The sequence below is a fragment of the Sander lucioperca genome, chromosome 18, assembly GCF_008315115.2.
Source record: "Sander lucioperca isolate FBNREF2018 chromosome 18, SLUC_FBN_1.2, whole genome shotgun sequence".
NCBI classification, from domain to species: Eukaryota; Metazoa; Chordata; class Actinopteri; order Perciformes; family Percidae; genus Sander; species Sander lucioperca.
The window spans coordinates 29,762,654-29,783,624 of record NC_050190.1 but is presented as its reverse complement, the minus strand read 5'-3'; the positions used below and the strand labels follow the sequence as shown (position 1 = coordinate 29,783,624).

The window sequence follows — 20,971 nt, the reverse complement described above, 5'->3', positions numbered from 1 at the left end:
ATTAAAGACGTAAATTTACGAAAAAAAACCTCTGATATTCTCTGAAATTAAACCCAGACTTCCGGATACTGGCGCTGTTTATCTGCATGTACGGCATTAACTAACGCTAGCTAGCTAGCTAGCTTTGGTTGACAAGGTGCTACCGAGCATTAAACAAGACATTTTTATTCAGTTCAATTTTAATTTATAGTGAATGTAGCTTTACAGCTGTGTAGAGCTGAGGGGAACTGCAGAGTTGGTCGTAATTCTCTTTGGCTGCCTCCCATGTTTCTTTCTTTATATTAAAATCAATTAGCGCTCAAGGCAATATCAGAGTAATAAAAATACATGACGTGCCCACAGTTCATTAGAAATTAGAACCCTCAATTTTTTTTACTATTTTCACTGCTCTAAGGAGTGACCGTTACAACCAAACTGACTACAAAAAACTGCCAAACACAGGGTTTCTGTCCAGGAATCAACCTGAAGAAAACTGCCTTTAAGACATGATCCGTCATAAAATCTCAGGGTTGCCTTGCTGGGCCAGTTTAGATGTAATGACTTACATCCAGCAGATAAAATCTTCCAGACAGAGAGTTGTCAGCTCTGCTGTCCTGTTGCTAATGGAAACCCAGCCACTCCAACCAGGACAATGATGAATGGCAAGGGTCAGACTCTCTTATTAAAGATGAGATTTGATCATCCGCTGCCATGCAGCTCTGATACGCAGCAGTGTGGTGTTTTACATATTAATGATCAGTATCATATATTGGCTGTCCATCGTAAACCTCATACTGAAATTATTATAATGCGGCATTTTAATAGGATGGCACATCTTGTAGTCCTGCACATTGTATTATGATTGTAATGATGTTCTTTCAAAATCCATTCATATATTACAGCGTAGGCTGTTTTATTTCATGTTTCCGCTATACTATCTTACACATAGCGTACCGTAACTTCTGATAGGCTACATCCACACTACTAAGTTTTCGTTTTAAAACGGCGTTTAAAAAACGAAAACGATCTCCGTCCTCACGAGCGTTTTGGCACTGTTTCAGAGCTCCATACTAGCATGTCTGTAAAAGCATATCACAGACGGTTTACATAGACTGGGTTTGTGGAGATGTGCTTGAGGCTGATAACGCCCCCGGACACGGGAATTATCGCATATCAGTTGAACAATAGCTTGCCTCCTGCACATGTAGGCAGCAGTAGCATTATGGAATGCAGAATTTTACTGCAAAACAGCTCCTAGCATCGACAACAAATAAACAGCTGTAAGTTGTTATCCATGTTGAATTAACCACCTGTAGCCAAGGCTGATTTTGTCGTTTGTTTTCTTCCGGAAAAGGGTCACATGATAGGGGCATGACGAATCAGGAAACCACACGTTGGGACTGATAAGATCAAATCGGGGAGCGAATGTGGGTGTCATTATTTACAAAGGTCATGTGGGTTTATGTCAGCCAAGACTAGAACGCAACCCCAGAGTTTTCGAATTAAAACGGTCTGCATTTTCAGCATTGTTTCCAAACGTCACCATCTTAGGGGCTCTGAAACGCCGGAGTAATTTTATAATTTATACTTTTTATTGATCCCCAGTGGGGAAAATAAAATGTGTTGTTAGATGACACTACACACAGGCCTGAAATACACACACATGCTCAGGCCCTATACATGCACAAATGGAGAGATGTCAGAGTGGGGGGGCTGCGACTGCTAGACAGGCGCCCCGAGCAGTTGGGAGGGGTTCAGTGCCTTGCTCAAGAACACCTTGGCAGTGCCCAGGAGGTGAACTGGCAGCTATCCAGCTACTAGTCCACACTCTGTACTTTGGTCTGTACATGGACTACAACCTGCGACCCCCCCGGTTCCCAACCCAACTGAGCTACTGCCACCCCAAAGTAGAGTAGAGTGGATGCAAGGTGTAAATGTGGCAAAAGATATCCATTTTTAAACAAAAATGTATAATTTTGGATGTAGCTACAGACTATACCACAATACACAGGGTCAACACAGGGGCTCCTGGACCTGGATTTGATTAATCAATGGGCCAGCCTTACTTTATAGCTACACTGTAACGCTTAATGTATGTACAGCATAAATTAGTCGGTTGAAGCCTCGTATTAGTTTCAGGTCAACTTTAGAACTTTAGGTTTTTTTTCACAGAACAAGGGCTATGCATTTTGTCCCCTTTCTTTTACAGCATAGTTGCGCTATGACTTTTGCCCAGTATGGACAGGAGGAATGATTCCAGGGACCAGTAACTGTGCATGTGGCATGTAATTATGTATTAAGATAGGTGGGACTTTTTCATGTCTTTTACTATAGATTTCCAGTGTGTACACACAGGGAGACCCCCCCACTGAACTGCTCTAATGCACATACACGGTATAACACACACATAAACACACACACACACACACACACACGCACACACACACACACACGCACACACACACACACACACACACACACACACACACACACACACACACATAGTGCGTTTCACTATCTTTGTGGGGACCCGTAATTGACATAATGCATTTCCTAGCCCCTTACCCTAACCTTAACCATCACAACTAAATGCCTAACCTTAACCCTTACCCTTACCCTTACCCTAACCATAACCTAATTCTAACCCTAATCCTAAAACCAAGTCTTAACCCTCAAACAGCCCTTTAAACGTGTGGGGTCCAGCATATTGGCCCCACAAAGCTGTCTGGACCCCACAAGTATACTGTATTCCCGGTTTTTGGATCCCACGTATATATACACACATGAGTATATCTATAGTTAAACGAACTATGAAGTTAAAGAACACACACACACACGCACGCACGCACGCACGCACGCACGCACGCACGCACGCACGCACGCACGCACGCACGCACGCACACACACACACACACACACACACACACACACACACACAGCTTCCTGCCTTAAAAGCTTTCCTTCGTTTTTCCATCACAATCCCAGCCATCAACCCTTATCCCACCTGGCTCTTTTTCAAATATTTAAGTGGCACAGAAGCGAGGGGCAGAGGGATGGAAGTGGTCGTGATCGAGACAGCACCTTCAAAAGAAAGAAAAAAGAGAGATGGTCTCATGTTTAATTCATGCCATGTCTCCATCAAACTTGCAGCAGATCATTTCACCCCACCACCATGTCTATCTTCCCTCTGCCTTTGATAGCTTGGCTCTGATACACACACACATTACAGTATCCCCGACGCAAGAACAAACACACACACACACACACACACACACACACACACACACACACACACACACACACACACACACACACACACACACACACGCGCACCTCTTCCCTTTCCGTGATAGATTGGACCGCCCCCTTGCTGCGCCCTCTGCCTCGTTGTTTGGGAAGGTTTCTCATTGCTGGATTATTTATATCCTGTCTGTCCATGTGACGCAAATACTGTGAAAGCAAAAATACCTACTTATTTTGTATGTTCTCCATGCTGATTAAAAGATGAAGACATTCTGAAGCCCCCTATTTTTCAATTGTCGGCTACAGCACACATATCTGCTCTGTAAACGACTTGCCCTGTGGTTTTCTTAGAGAAATATGTGCGCACAAAAGTCGGAAATAACTTCCTTGAAGGCGGGTACTCTGTTGAAGTTTACAACTATTGGATCTGCCATAACCAATCGCTAACGTTTGGTCGTGACGTCGGCTTAGCATCGCTAGCGTTCGCCTTAGCTAACTCCTTCACCACTAACGGAGCGAGTTGGAAAATGTAATCTATCTATCTGTTCCTGAACCCCGTGGTGAGGAGGGCCACAACATCATGGCCACCAACAAAACTCAGCAAAGATCGTTCTTGCTCGGGCTTTAACTTGTGGATATTCGGCAGCGTTGCCACAACGGACCGAATGGCTTCGCTCGCATCTTTCTCCGCCGGACCACCGCCATTACGGAACTCAAACTAGCGCACAACCTCAACGTCATCGTTCTCAGCCACTCCCTCTGTTCGCTGATTGGACCGGTAAAGATTTGACCAGAGAAAACCCAAGAATATACCGCAAACCCAGACGTAGTACTGAAGGAAAATGAAAATTGAACGGAAGTACGTAGGAGGGCGGAGCCAGGCTAAAAAAATAGCTCACACGGCTGGAAAAGGTAGCCTCAGTAAACGGGGCAACACGGTGTGTGTGGCAGCCATCGCCGTTTCTCCAGTGGGCTTTGTGCCCTGACATCACAGCCCCACTGCAACGATTTTATACACAAAAACTAGTATAGTTTTAAACAAACTAAAAACATATCTGATGATATATGCACAGTATAAGAACATATTAATACATACTACAAAATGTTGGTACGCATGTGTCCGAATTTCCGTGCAGGTGCGCACATTCTCCCGTCACGTTTGTTTTCATAGATCACGTTTGAGTGGGAAGTGGCATAAAGTGTTAAATATTGAGTCCTTATTCTCTGTACTCTGCGATTCGACTTGGACTCACACACTGATGACTTGGACTCGAGGATTTATGAAATCGGACTCTCGGAAGTTGGATGAAGTTTCTGACTACTTTTATGTGTCATAGGCAGAGATGTCAGTAAAAGTAAGTGAGTAAAGTTTATTTCTATAGCACCCACAGCTTAAAGCTGTAGTGCGTAGTTTCTGCCGCCCCCATGATGAATTATATGTAATGACAACAAAAATGTCGGCGCGTCGACATGACACAAGCCTTCCATGACCGTGCACCGCCCCCGCCCCTCCTCCGCCCCTCCTCCACACAGTTGCTAGTAGCCAAGGAGGACACAAAGGATTAAAAAACCTGATGGACTCTTCAGAAGAGGTAATTTTCTTCACTCGAGCTTCTGCGCGGGAAAGTCACTGGACGACACAATCTTCTGAACATAGTCATACTGAGAAATACAGAGAGAGTTGTGTGGAGCTGATGGTCTTAATTAGCTTTGTAGCAACTCATTTGACAATGGGTAGAATGTAACGGACGTTCATTAATATCAAAAAGTTACACACTAAAGCTTCAAGCTGACCAAAGTGCTGTACAAAGAAGCACCAAGGTGCTGATAAACATTGGGACAACCATCCAAACAACAACAACAATCAGCAATTTAGAAATACAGAATTATAGACATGACAGAATGAGCCATTAAGTGTGTTAAAAAGGCCAGAGAGTAAAAATGTGTCTTAAGCCTAGATTTAAATACAGAAATTGAGTCCTCGAGTCACTATTCTCTGGACTCGTGACTCGACTCGGACTCGATTTCGCCCCATTTTCTGTCTGAATGCAACGGTTATAAATGAGACCCCAGGTGATAAGTAGTTTGCCCTGACTTACCCTAATTCTTTAAACAGACATGCAGAATCAGATTTTAGAAGACGAATATACTTTATTTTAGCTCATAATACAATTGTAGTTTCTAATTGATATTATACTAATCTATATCCACGACGTTTCACTTCTTGGACTGCTCTCATTGTGACGGAAATTTTGCCGGATGTCACTCTTTTCAGATGTCCGTTTTTCGATGTCCCGCCACCATCCGCTTTCTTTGTGTCGTAATTCTAACCTCCGGTGGATTTATGAGGACTACGGTTAACTGCTCCTCAGATCTCTGCAGGGTAAATCTAGACAGCTAGCTAGACTATCTGTCCAATTTGAGTTTTCTGTTGCACGACTAAAACAACTTTTGAATGTACACGTTCCACTCTTTTCGTCACAACTCTCTTTTCGTTTGTGACGAAAAGAGAGCTGAGCCAGAAGGCAAAGCTCGCGATCTACCGGTCAGTTTTCGTTCCTACCCTCACCTATGGTCATGAAGGTTGGGTCATGACCGAAAGAACAAGATCCAGGGTACAAGCGGCTGAAATGGGTTTCCTCAGGAGGGTGGCTGGTGTCTCCCTTAAAGATAGGGTGAGAAGCTCAGTCATCCGTGAGGAGCTCGGAGTAGAGCCGCTGCTCCTTCGCATCGAAAAGAGCCAGTTGAGGTGGTTCGGGCATCTGGTAAGGATGCCCCCTGGGCGCCTCCCTAGGGAGGTGTTCCAGGCACGTCCAGCTGGGAGGAGGCCTCGGGGAAGACCCAGGACTAGGTGGAGGGATTATATCTCCAACCTGGCCTGGGAACGCCTTGGGATCCCCCAGTCGGAGCTGGTTAATGTGGCTCGGGAAAGGGAAGTTTGGGGTCCCCTGCTGGAGCTGCTACCCCCGCGACCCGAGACCGGATAAGCGGACGAAGATGGATGGATGGGACGTTCCACCAAAACAAGTTCCTTCCCGAGGCTATTTTGCAACGGCGCCGTGGCTCTGCTTGGTGTTTAGCACCGCCCATGACGATTGTGATTGGTTTAAAGAAATGCCAATAAACCAAGAGCACGTTTTTTTCTCCCATCCCGGAATGCTGTGTGTGGACTCGCCAGACCCTCCTCCTCAGCGCTGTGGAGGAAGTTCTAGCAATGCAAGACTAATATTATAATAAAGCGTTTCATTTTTTTCTCTGCAGTTATTATTTAAACATTGTTGCTTGCAACGTCAAAATCGGAGATTCTAATGGTAGCGAGGATGGTTAACTCATAGGTCGTTATGTACATGTACTGTGGACTAATGAAAGAGAAAGAGTGAGGAGAGATGTTTTCACACTCTTGGAGGGACTGAAGGTCCTCAGTGATATTGATTTAAACCGCAGCTGACACTGCCTCAGGGAGCAGCTGGATCTGAGACTGACAGGTCTGAACCCGGCCAGGTGTCACGCTCGGCCAAGCGATCACAAAATCCATCTGAGGCTGAAGACATGACAGGACAACAGGACATGCCTGATTTAAAAATACAACGTACCAAAACACATGCATGATTTCACAGATTTTAGTCTCTCAATGGTATAATTTACAGTGTTTTTATTTATAGTGTCAAATCATAAAGGGAATTATATCAGGACACTTTACAGATAGAGTAGGTCTAGACCACACTCTATAATTTACAAGGACCCAACAATTCCAGTGATTCCCCCAAGAGCATGCATGAATGCGTAAGTGCGACAGTGGCAAGGAAAAACTCCCTTTCAGGGAGAAACCTGGGACAGACCCAGGCTCTTGGTAGGCGGTGTCTGACGGTGCCGGTTGGGGGTATGATGAACAATGGCAATAATAGTCACAATAAAGATAATGACTAGAAGTAATAGTTGTAATAGTTCATGGTGTCGTAGAGCACAGCATGGCGTAACAGGGCGTGGCAGGGCGTTGGCCGGACATAGCAAGTCGAAGCCGGGCATTGCAGAGCGTAGCAGGGTGTAATAGGGCACAGCAAGGCGTAGGGCAGGACCACGGCGACAGCTGCCACCATGATGTAGGTGCCATCATGATCCAAGATGATGATGCTGGGCGGAAAAAGAACATAAGGACTCCGGGGAATAAGCTCCCTGGAGCTATGTTAGTAACAAGCATTTCTGGGACATGAATACACACAGATAGAAAGAGAGAGGAGAGAGAAGCTCAGTGTGTCAAAGGAGGTACCTCGGTAGTCTAGAACTATAACCGCATAACTAAGAGCTGCAGAGAAGGGGAGATAGGGAGGCTATGTTCCATGATTGTGGCTACACACCTTCCCCCGCCGGTCTAGGCTAACACTGCGACTCCTTACTCCCTAAGTATACGTAAGCTTTCTATGGGGAGAAGCAGAGATAGGGTGGGGGTGCGCCATGACTGTATTACTCAGTGTTACTGAGATGATCATGCTCAATTTTAGTGATATACTTCATACACATAACATTCAGAAAACAATGTAAAAGAAAGTGCATTTAAATGATCAGTTCACCCAAATTACAAAAAAATACCCTTAGTGGTATCTACCCGTGCACCTGGACAAATTAAACGCAGTAGTATCCACATGACTAGACAAGAATAAGGGGGATTTATGGGTGATTTGGGAAAATGTCCCTTAATATTTCCTGACTCAATAAGACTAACTACAGTTACATATTAGGAAATGGAGTAATAGATGGTATATCTAGGTACATCTCTGTGCAATACCTATGCACCCAGCCTCATCTTAGATAAAAGTATAGGTATAATAGTAGCAGGAGGGGGTATGAACTGTGTGATGTCACAGACAGCAGACAGGGCCAAAACAACTGACTGACTCTCTTGTACTGTGTATTATGTTGAAAGTTTCTAATTTATTAAATACTTGCTTAAAGTGTAACCCTCGCCAAAATGCAACCTAGAGTCTTTTTGTGAATGTACCCGAGTCAAACTTTCATTTAAAAGCATAATTAGGACGGAAACGCCACTTTTAAGATTTACCGTATTCTCGTTTTTCGGTCAAATGGCCTTTTGAATGGGAGTGCTAGGGAAACTTTTATGCTAGCCTCAAAATAGCTATTTTTAAAACACTAAGAAGGCTCGACACAACATTAAATTTTGCTCGAAGTATCACCAGGGTCTCTACACCTTAACGAAAGAATTGACAACATTGTTGAAAAACAATATTGACCTCGTAGTTGAAAAAGGAGTCTCATATGGAGTCCGTTCATTCGCATTCGGATATCGACTCGTTTTGACTGCCGAGGTGGTAGCGGCCAGAAACAACAAGAGCTACGGTGAGTTGTTGAAAACCTTTCTTTTTAGTAAACTCTGGGTACACAAACAATGTTCTCAATGCTTTCGTTAAGGTGTAGAGACCCTGTTGATACTTGGAGCAAAGTTTCATGTTGTGTCGAGCCTTCTTAGAGTTTTAAAAATAGCTTTTTTGAGGCTAGCATAAAAGTGCCCCTAGCACTCCCATTCAAAATGCCATTTGACCGAAAAACGAAAATACGGTAAATCTTAAAAGTGGCGATTACGTCCTAAATATAATTTTAAACGAAAGTTTGACTCGGGTACAATCTTTAAAGCATCTAAACAAAGTTTTATGTTGGAGTTTGTAACATTCCAAAAATCTTAATTTTGACTTAAATATTTTCATTTTAACGTAAATGCATATCAGTTCCAAATATTGGTTATCGGTTTCATTAACTACTAATAATCGGTATCGAAATCGGCCTTGAAAAACCAGTACCGATCCATCCCTACAGTGAATCACCACAGTTAGGGACTGGGACTAGAAATGGGACTAGTTGACATATGACGATATAAATACATCACTGCCTCTATTGCTGCCACAAGAACATTTTCAAAACACTATGAGGGTAAAAAAACGAAACACAAGCACTGAACTGCCCGGGAGTTTGTGTAACAGCTGTTTGACTGTTTGTCAAACAACGGTCTCTTTGTCTCTTTTTCAAAGTCAAAAGTCAAAGTCAAAGTTAACTTTATTATCCCGAAAGGAAAAATTCATGAGGTCTTACACATCTCCTTGCAAGAACAAGGAACACCACACTTTAAAATATGGGCAGTATGCACAGTATAATATACCACACATACATAAAACATAAAATCTTTCTCTTTCTCCGTGAAATTAAGCTGCCTTCAAGTGCGGTCAGGAACATCAAGATCTATACACGATCTGCCGGAAAACAGTAATTGTGAAACATACAGTAAAGTCTACTTGTGCTTCATTTGGAGGTTAAATAAAACAACAGGACGTGACACAAATGGGCCATTTACACCAACTGTTGCACACCCCTGTGGCACATCGCCGGATCGCTGTTTCCTGGTCTGAATGCAGCCTCAGGGTACCACAGCTCAAGAATTTATGAATCCTACTATGGCCACGCCAAGACCCGCCCTTCAATAGCATTTATTGGCCAGGCGTCCATGCTTACGCAATGTAACGTAACCCCATTTGTACAGGTCCTATCCCCTGGCCAATCGGCTATCCTAACCCCAACCAATCGAGCTGCTTCGTAGGACGGGTCTTGGCGTGGCTATAGTAGGATTTGTAAATTTGCCCGCAGCTCCATTTAACACTGCTTTCCCTGCCCTCTCTCTCTCTCTCTCTCAGGAGTACACCGTTGATGTTTTCTTCCGTCAGAGTTGGAAGGATGAGCGGCTGAAGTTCCACGGACCAATGAACATTCTGCCTCTCAACAACCTGATGGCCAGTAAGATCTGGACCCCTGACACCTTCTTCCACAATGGCAAGAAATCTGTCGCCCACAACATGACCATGCCCAACAAGCTGCTGAGGATCATGGAGGACGGAACCCTGCTCTACACTATGAGGTAGCTGGTTTTACCATTCAAGTGATAATCAACGTTCATTCATCCAGTGTTTCCAGCTGTATGTTCCTATTCAGTGTTACTTGTATAATATGCTAAACCCTGTGTGTGTGTGTGTGTGTGTGTGTGTGTGTGTGTGTGTGCGTGTGCGCGCTTGTACGTGTGTTTACTGCCAGGCTAACGGTTCAAGCTGAGTGCCCCATGCACCTTGAAGACTTCCCAATGGACTCTCACTCATGTCCTCTCAAGTTTGGCAGCTGTAAGTGCGAGCAGATTCACGTCCTCCACACTGTGCATGCCTCCTAAACCTTGCTGTCATTTTCACCTTAAAGGATATGTTCACTGTTTTCAACACAGACTGCACTGAAATGTTGCTTGTAGCTTATTATTTTTCCTTTTTCATTCACCAAATTTCAGTCAAAATTGGTTTTGCCTCCCAAACAGATTACAAATTTTACAAGGTAGAGCAGGAAATCATATCGATAAAAAATGCCCCATGTCATCCGCCTTTTAAAACTCTTTGGCAGTTTTTGAGACAGACACCAATAGGTCGCACTGAAACATTTGTCCTCTAATCTCTGAATTACAATGTTAATATGTATCCAAATGTGGCACACATAATGTTTGACTATTTAGTGAAGGCACAAACATGAGTCAGGAAGCAGCCTGCAAAGACTCCAGAACGACACTAATAACCAACTGGCCAATTAATTGTAGGCTGTGCATTGCACTGACCTAGCAATCAAACCCCTTTTTAAGGTCACACAGCACTGTGAACTCTGGAAACAGAGAACAGAGGGGTTGACTTTCGCAATGCAACATGAAATGGATATGAATTGATATGTTTTGTTTAGCTAACATATAGAAAACATAAGAGGCTTGTTTTAACATGCTGATTTTAATGCAGGAACCACACCTCTGGGTTGAGACTGTGTGTTGAATGTTGCTCTCTCTGCATCAGATGCCTACACTAAGACAGAGGTTACTTACATCTGGACTCGTAATGCCTCCGCGTCAGTGGAAGTGGCAGTTGATGGATCCAGACTCAACCAGTATGACTTGGTGGACCAGACTGCAGGGGAGGAGACCATTAAATCCAGCACTGGTGAGCATCACGCATCGGTTTCAAGTCAGTCGGACAAACAGAAGTACCCAACCAGTGCCTGGACAAATGAAAAGATTTCATGACAATTGCAATTTGAATTGCAAGCTTGGTGCAATCCTTGGTGACCCTTGGTGTGTCACTCAGCAAAGTGTAAATGTCTGATGTGAGTGGTGTTATATAGTTTGAAAGATAAGGTAACTTAACAACACTCATCCAAATTTGAGTTTGGACTTAAAAACACTAAGTCTATAGTTAATCAAACAGATGCACAAGACCAACAAGATGTTATCACACGCAAAGACAAAATCCATTCATCAAAGCCTACAAGCTTTGGAAGCAGGCAGCAAAAGGAGATTAGAGTTAAGAGTGAAAGCTTTCTGATCATCTGAAGACATTGTTAGATCCCAAACACGCTAGAGTACACCAACATTATCAGCCCATTGTCAAGAGAAATGATGCATGTGTCACTCTGACAGCTTAGAACTGTGACCTTGTCATTAAAAGACTAGAGCTTAAAGGGTTTCAACAACCAACTCGAGAAGGAGAGGGTAAGGCTGCCGGTGCTAAATAAGGATGAGTATGGGCCTGTATTTGGACAGTAGTAACAGTCAGGGTGCGATTTGTGAAAAAAACAGAGGGGGGGATGTTTTTTGATCATGCAACGAAACAAAACATGCAAGAATTAAATCTCCCTTTCAATACCATGGATATAGAGCCACTCCGCCAGGCATGTCAAAACACGTATTTATGAACCTCAATATCTAATGGAAAAAAGTCTCAAAATGAAATAGTATAACGTGGTGTCAACAAAACACTTTCAGCCAAGAAACACTCGTTCGTTCCTTGGGATTGTTTTAATCCAAACCATGATCTTTTCCCTAAACTTAAGTAATCGTTTTGTTGCCTAAACGTATCTGTCATCGCCGCATGACGCTCACTTTTTCTGGCTAAACTCCACTACCACGGCCCCTGAAAAGACCGTCATCTGGCGGTGCCTGTAGCCGGCTCGCAGTCGCCTGTTGGCGGCTGAACAACTGCCACAAGAGCTACAGCGGCTAAATACAACCAGCAACTGCCGCTCGGATTTTATCGTTCTATGGCACTCTGTGTTCATGTTACAGCGCTTTACTTAGTTTTAAAATGTAGGGGTAGCCTACATTTTGTCCCCACCGGGGATAAAAATAATTCAGCAGAGGCAGGGATATGTAGACCAGAAAGGGGGACATCCCACGCACCCCCCCCTGGCAAATCGCACCCTGGAAACGGTAATCCCAGAGTTATCACAAGGATCAGTCCACCACTGACGCACCACCTCCAGGTCCTCTAGCAATCATGCAGGTGCAGACGCAGACCTGGCAACCAAACCAGAACAAGGAAAAGCTATGCAAAGACTACATGCCCAACAAGCAAGACTCGATAAACTGGAGAGCGAATGGAAACACAGACCTACAAGCAGAAATCAAGCAGATGAGGCCGAAATTAAATTAAAGCAAGAGAAGGAAAACCCGAAGGTACAACAGCTACAAGTAGTCAGAGAAGTGAAGGTAGCAGCAGCTTGGCTGAGAGTGTACAATGCTATGAAAGTGTTGATGAAGAAACTCACCACAATACCCTTTAACATCTGTGCCGGTTTGAGAATTTTGTTTTCACAGCGCCAATTTTCTTTCTTTTTATCTGTGTTTTATGGCATTAAGTCCACTCTCTTCATCCCTCTTTGAAGTTTTTTTTATTATCCTCAGCCTGGAGGAAGTAAAGGGTGGAAAGGGAATATGGGAGCTCCAGAAGCTCCCACAGTTTACAACATCACAGGGCCAGAAGTAATTTGTGAATAAAAAATAAATAAATAAAAGTGAATTTTACACAAACCAAGCTGCATCGGACTTCTCACAAAGACAGCTGAGCTTAAGTGATCAAAGAAACCGTTGACAGGCACGCACACAACGCAGTATTTACTTAGATTGTTTTATCAGGTTATTATTCTCCACATTGAACTATTTGTTTAGATATACTCTTTCATGATGAATGCATCAAACGTGAATATAACAATATGTATACCTGACATTTATGCAGCTTTTAATCAATCTACTAATTCTGTAGCATCTACTGCATTTGTAGGCCCGTAACAGTTATTACATAATTGTCCATTTTTTTTTATGTAATCGCGGTTTCTTTGTTCAACCGCAAAATGGTCGTTGTTGATTTTGTTTAGATATGCAAAATTGTAATTATATAAGTGATTTTTGGTCGGACTGTTGAGCTAAAGCTATGCTAGTTGTTGGCACTTGACCCTATAGACGTCCATAGCAACAAAAATGACGAGGGGGGAGGGGGGGATAAAGAGGCGTGGTTTACGTCATAGGCTGTGTGTTTGTGTTATTACATTATTTGGGTCATATAACAGTGATATAACCAAAAGATGTGTTAAAAAAAGTAATAAATAATATTTACATTTGACGGAAAGAGACAACTATATTGTTAATTGCAATTATATTGCATTATTGTATTGTTACAGCTCTACATGTGTCACCATCCTACCTCAACTAAACCTCTCGGTGTTTGGAGTTTTAAGCCCTAACGTCGTCTTTCAGGCAGTGCTGCCTGGAAGGCCCTAGGATTAGGCAAAGGTTAGGGTTAAGGTTAGGTGCCTTGAAATCAACGGTCGCAGCGCTGCCTTAAAGTCGACGTTGGGGGTTTAAAACACCATCAAGCAAACCCCTCTCTCTCTCTCTCTCTCTCTCTCTCTCTCTCAGGTGAATACACGGTCATGACAGCTCACTTCCATCTGAAGAGGAAGATCGGCTACTTTGTGATCCAGACTTATCTGCCCTGTATCATGACGGTCATCCTCTCCCAGGTCTCCTTCTGGCTCAATCGAGAGTCGGTGCCAGCCAGAACTGTCTTTGGTGAGTTTCTTTTTTTATTTTAACATTTCAAGCTATGGGTGGGAATCACAAGGTACCTCACAATACGATACACGGCTCACGGTACTGATCATATCACGATCACAGCAATTCTGAGATAATCAATATATTGCCTAACATTCCTATGATGATATATCCTAATATTGCTCTAACTATACACAATGCTGTGAAAAGGTGAAAAGCCAACACATTCTCACGCCCATCGCGTAAAATATGGATGCTTGGTCAGGTGCCTTTGGCATTGTTATTGACGCTAAAAGTCTCCTTTAGCATCATGTCTATACGCGCTTTATCTAAATGCGCTTGGTCGGGACTATTGACATCACTTTTGACGCAGTTAGGTTAAGGAAAAGGTTGTGGGTGGGCTTACGTTTCCATGACACGCGGGACAAGAACGGGACAGTTAGGTTTAGGAAAAGAAGAACGGGACAGTTGGGTTTAGGAAAAGAAGAACGGGACGGTTGGGTTTAGGAAACGTGACACGCGGGACATGAACCCCGGTCTCCTGGGTGAAAGTCCTGTGTTGTTTGACCCATCCATCCCCCCAACCAACCTCCTTACGATTTTCGGGCTTTCATACTACTCGCTACCGTAGTCGCTCTTATTGCTACGTCATCTTCAAACCCCGTGTAGCTGCTGCTCTGCCCGGTGCGTTCTACACACACGCTGAAGGGTGCGTTTTGCGTCGTATCTGCCGCTGACAGCCACTGCCCAAGCGTCTCTATTTTACGAGTTTGGAGTGAGAACGGGTTGGAAAAGCACATGAAGCCAGACAGCTACGCCAGGTTTCCCAAACGGTAATTCTTCCTTTCCTCACCTCAACCTGCAGGGCTTTCTCTGCCTGGGTTTGCCGTCCTGATAGTTAACTGTGTGTTCATGCTGACAGTTAAACATTTTATCAGGCCACAGCAGGCCACCAGATGAGGCCTCGCTCTGCTTATCTGCCAAAGGACAGTGGACGAACACCCGCACTCTGATTTCCCTTTTGGTAAAATGTCAGGGACCTGTCTGTTGCTACCAGAGGTGGAAAGTACCAAATTACAATTACTCGCGTAACTGTAATTGACCAGTTTTTTTGTGTACTTTTACTTTTTAAAGTCGTTTTTAAATTGTTTTACTTTTACTTAAGTATGTTTTGTTTGAAGTATTGTACTTTGCTATATTTTAAATCACATCCGTTAGTTAATAAAAATAGCTAAGAAAAGAGCTCTTTAACCTTGTTTTGGCAAAATATCTGTCAACAAACTAAAATCAAATTAATAATTAAATAGGTATAATAAGTATAAATAAGATATTAAATAAGTATAAATAAGATATTAAATAAGTATAAATATAAAAAAGTATATCTACCCCGGCTACTGTTAAAAAGTAAAGTTTAAATGAGCTACTTTTTACTTTTACTTGAGCAGACTTTTATACTGGTAATTTTACTTGTACTTAAGTAAAAGTTATCCAAGTAATAGTACTTTTACTTAAGTATTTTTGTATTCTTTCCACCTCTGGTTGCTACCATAATGCTGTTTGCAGGATGACATGCAAACAGCATTTGTGTTACACTCGAAGCTTGGAAGTTGCTAGTGCACAATGTATTATTTTATTAATAATTAAATATTCAGTACATTTATATCCATGTATTTATTTGTCACATTTTGTCTAAGTTTCTAAAAAGTTACAAAAGCTATTTTTAAGTCAAACCTGATGTTGCCTTACACATAAAAGAATAATCCCAGTCACTTCCACACAGTGAGGCATATAGCTTTCTAATTCAACGCCAGTATTGGATCAGTAATCTGTATCGGCCGATACCCAAAGCCCAGGTAATGGTATCGGGACTAAAAAAAGTTGGATCGATGCATCCCTAATTTGAAGTATAGTCTGGATGGAATTACTTAAAAACTAAAGAACACAGTTTGAAATGGGGAAAGCAGAGGGAATTTCAGATTGATTTACCATGTGTCATTTCTAAAAGCCTAACCAGGGACAAGGACTGCAAATTAGCCTATGGCTAGAAGTCCCAGATACATTGCATCGGTTGCACTTTAGATGTAACAATGCCAATATGTATTGCCCCTGACAAATAAACTGATAAAATTAAATAAAATACCCACGTTGTAACAAGGAAATTACACTGAAACTCTTTCCAGGTTAGAAATCGCAGCACATGATATGATATGGTATAGGATAGAATTACCTTAATTGTAAAGTGGAATTGTAACGTTGTAGTTTTTAGTAATGTGATTGGACTGGAATTGTGTTGTTGTCCATTCAATATTAAGCAGCTGTGTTGTAGGATTTAGAGAATGTCGGACCCAAATGCAGAGACAGTAGGCAGTGGTGAGCTTGAGGATTTAATACCATAAAATCCTGTAGTCCTGAATACAGCAGGCAAAGTAGTCCAAAATGTAGTGGAAGTCAAAAACAGGAATCACAGGAAACAGGAACACTGAGACCAAAAGGGTAGACCACACACACACACACACACACACACACACACACACACACACACACACACACACACACACACACACACACACACAAAATCCAATACAGAAACAATGATCTGACACTAGACAAAGACAACACAGAGACTAAATACAAGAGGTAATGAGTTGAAACAAGGAACAGGTGACACGAGGGCTCAGGAACAGGTGAAACACATCAGGGTGGGGCACACAATCACAAAGGCGGGAAAACACAAGGCAGGAAGTAAAACAAGAAATGACAAACAGACTACAAAATAAAACAGGAAACTGAAACACATACACAACCATGACAAACTGGTCCATATTACAGTACACAGTACAACACACAGGCTCAACAAACAACTGTTGTATGCTGTACAGTTGTCATATATGGTGATACTGCTCTATGATAGTTGGTTAGTCCTATGCTTGCCAAGGTAGGTCTAATACACTCAGTTGGCAGCGGAAGAGAATCAAAAGATTTGTGAAGTGCCGCTCAGCAAGAAAATTAATCTCCCACTGCTTCTTACAACATCAAAGAAATTCATTGTTGAAGCCATCTCATTGTTGCAAGTTGAAACATTTGCTAATTTTAACGGTTGTCATGATCCATGGCAGACCGGGCTATCAGTGCTGTCTGTTGCACAACAACACCAACACAATAGAACACAATTCATGACATTATTCCTGCGATAAATATGAACTTAATGAAACGGCTAATCTATATCCTTGACGATCCACTTCCGGGATCGATCCGGTGCCGCAGGAAATTCCGCCGGATGCGTGTATTTTCACCGATGTCCGTTTCCTTCCGCTTTCTTTGTGTTGGAATTTTAAACTCTGGTGGATTTATGAAGACTATGGTTAACTGCTCCTCAGATCACTGCATGGTAAATTGTTTGGTTGCTGCTAACATCGCTGCAGCCCGTTGTTTTTGTGTGTGACCGTTTCACTTCTGGCAACCCGTAGGAAGGACGGCAAAAACATCTTTCCGATAGACAAATGCCTTGATCGCGGTTCTCTGTTCCTCTTTTAAAATGAATGCGCTGTCGATATCTTCTATATTAGATGTGATGGCGGAATCTACACATCTCAATTCTCCAGCGGCAGCCATCTTTGTTGTAAACAAATTCAACCCAAGCGCTCTTTGGTGACGTGGTTGATTCCGTTATTGTTGATCATCTGTCCATCATCGTATAAAGCCCGTCCTGACAATTTGATTGGTCCAAACAGCTCTGGTTCGAGCATAGTTGCTCCACAACGGATCAAGTCCAGACCGAACTTCCCGACCTCAAATGTTTTGGGCGGGGCTAAGTTCGGCTGGTGTCCAGGCTGATAAGTTTGACTAATTATTCACACAATTGAAATAAAATGTTTCTCTGAATACAGTTTGCAGGCAGTAGTTTTTTGGTTTTGTTATTTCTTTTTTCATTTTTATCTTTATATTGTCAGTCAGGTGATGCTTTTGTGACCTCTGTTTTCAGATGTTTCTATACACATAGAACATCCATGATGGAGTCAGATCTGGTTGAAATTCAAATAAGACGTGCATGGCCATTGTGTGTGTGTGTGTGTGTGTGTGTGTGTGTGTGTGTGTGTGTGTGTGCATATGAGAAATGCAACTTCAAAAGGAAAGCACAATATCCTCTTACAGTGTGTAGGGATGTGTCCACAGTGTGATAAAGTGCTTTTAAATATGACCTGCAGCTCAAATAAAATGTACGTGTGTCCCCTATATCAATCATATCCCTGCAGTTACTAAATATATTTTCTCTATACTTTTGCCCTCTCTTCCCAGGTGTAACTACAGTTCTCACCATGACAACCTTGAGTATTAGTGCCCGTAATTCACTGCCAAAGGTGGCCTATGCTACAGCTATGGACTGGTTCATCGCCGTCTGCTACGCCTTCGTCTTCTCTGCGCTTATCGAGTTTGCTACAGTCAACTACTTCACCAAGCGAGGCTGGGCCTGGGACGGAAAGAGTGTCGTCAGTGAAAAGGTACAGCTGTCCAACACCTAGAGGGAGCATTCCTCTTCAGGATCAATCATACTGTAAAGGCTATCATGTTTCAGTCTTGCCTTTATTGGGAACGTACAGTACTGATCCGTAGAGCTGTAACAATTCCAAATTTTGCTGTACAATTAATTGTCTCAGAGAGAATTGCCATTAACAATAGAATTGTCTCTTCCAGTCAAATTTAAAAATATTTATTGATTTATTACTTCATGTTTTGAAGGAATCCCAGGATACATCTTTTGGTTGTATCACTGTCATGTGACCCAGATAATGTAATAACACCAATGCAAACCCTATAAAGTAAACAACGCCTCCTTATTATCATAAAACTGTTTTTCTAACTGTATCCCACTTGTTATTTTTGTTGCTATGAACATGTTTAGGGTCAAGTGCCAACAACTAACAATAAAACGTAATAATAAACAGATATAGTCTGACCAATAATCACTTAAATAATTACAATTTGGCATATCTAAACAAAATCAGCAATCGTCACAAACCTTAACACCATAGGTTAGCAATTCTTGCGGTTAAACAAAGAAACGGCGATTATGTAAAAAGAAATTGACAATTAGACAATTATGTAATAATTGTTAAAGGCCTACTTACCCGTTGTCATTCCTAACTCTTCAAATAGGGACGCTTGGTCAGATAGCAGCGCAAAAATCCCCCTTTAGCATCGCAATGGGCATAGCAACAGCTCGACCGCGGCGCTCTAGTACAACGGTAGTGAGTAGTATGAAAGACCTAAAATAAGGAGGCAGGTTGGGTTGGTGGATTGGTCAAACAACACCGGGGTTCGTGTCCTATTCTTGTCCCGCATGTCACTTGAACGTACATTTTGTTACCCCACCCACAATCTCTTTTTCCTAAACCTTACTGTCCCGCCGCATGTCAGTTAAACATATATTTTTTTAAATTGCGCCAAATCGTTCCAGACCCAGAGCATCAAAAAGTGACGCCAAGAGTCCCGATGCTAAAGACGACTTTTTTTGTGTCAGTAACAAATGCCAAAGGCACCTGACCAAGCATCACTTTTTGACACGCTGGGAGTGAGAATTTGTGTCCTCTCTAAACCTTTCATGCACAACAATATCAACTGAGCAAGAAACAGTATTTACTTCAAAAGGGTTGCGTCTGAAATTCCATACTATCATGCTATTTAGTAGCTAAAACAGTATGTGAGATTTTTTTAGTACGTCCGAAACCAATAGTACATGAACTTCATACTATTTCCGGTGAAATATCACAGTATGCAAACACTGGACAACTACGCCGGCATAAGTATCCCACAATGCAATGCGGTAGTAACGACAACGTTCATACAGACAAACGGACAGAAACCAAGAAGCTCTGTAACGTCAAAAACGCTCTAATTTACATTTCTACATATACAATCTGTGATTTTATCACCTGCGACTGTTGGTCTAGTTGCTCACTGTTTTCAGGGATTCAAGCATTCGCTAGAGCTTAGCTCGGCAGGGGTTACCATGGTAAAGCGTCTCCAACCGGCAAGGAGGCTCTTAGGATGTGACGTTGAAAATGACAGCTTAGGGCGTCCCAAAAGATACACACTATTGTTTATTTACACAAAAGTATATTGAATGATAGTATACATATTGAGCATGTAGTGCAGAGTATGAGATTTCGGATGCAACCAAGCTCTTTAACCCTGAGGCATTTTTCCCTGCAGAAAAAGGAAGCGTCAGTCATGAAGAAGAACAACGCCTATGCTGTAGCCGTGGCTAACTATGCTCCCAACATCACAAAGGACTCCACGCTGCCCACCATCTCCAAGTGTGCTCTGAGCGATCCCAACCACAAGACCACAGCGGAGCTGAAGCCTGAACAGAACAAGAAAACCTTTAACAGCGTCAGCAAGATCGACCGCATCTCCCGCATCATGTTCCCCGTGTTGTTTGGGAGCTTTAACCTGGTCTACTGGGCCACCTACCTGAACAGAGAACCAGTCATTGTAAAGGCGGATCCTTCTAAATGAACTGTAGGAAATTACTTCAAACACAATTCAGCCCATTCAGGACTAACATCTGTCGGTATTCATTTTTGTCAGCCAGAAGCTGTTTTACATGCACGGAGAATTTCCTTCTCCCTTCTGTCCTTGCTTGAGTACAGTTTGGGATTGTTGCAGGTAAACATAGTAACTGGGTTTCGAATAATCCTCAGAGTTCGTATTACAGGTGTAAGCCAGGCATCTTTACCTGGTCATTGTCAAACAGGATACTTTTAGTTTCAGCTGCCCGAACTGAGAGAAAACCAAACGTGTAGTTCTTCTTGGATCTCCAAAAAAAAAAAAAAAAAAAAAGACAAA

The 20,971-nt window shown here is 42.6% G+C and overlaps 1 protein-coding gene across 1 annotated transcript in view; it reads left to right on the top strand.

Moving 5' to 3' along the window:
* Positions 1 to 20,971, top strand: part of gabra2a (gamma-aminobutyric acid type A receptor subunit alpha2a) — a 28,645-nt gene extending 7,674 nt beyond the window's left edge. The window contains exons 5-10 of the mRNA XM_031321434.2: positions 9,918 to 10,138; positions 10,312 to 10,394; positions 11,097 to 11,240; positions 13,991 to 14,143; positions 18,422 to 18,624; positions 20,336 to 20,971. Coding sequence (XP_031177294.1) covers positions 9,918 to 10,138; positions 10,312 to 10,394; positions 11,097 to 11,240; positions 13,991 to 14,143; positions 18,422 to 18,624; positions 20,336 to 20,641 — 1,110 coding nt within the window. The 3' untranslated portion in view covers positions 20,642 to 20,971. The remainder of the gene's footprint in view (positions 1 to 9,917; positions 10,139 to 10,311; positions 10,395 to 11,096; positions 11,241 to 13,990; positions 14,144 to 18,421; positions 18,625 to 20,335) is intronic.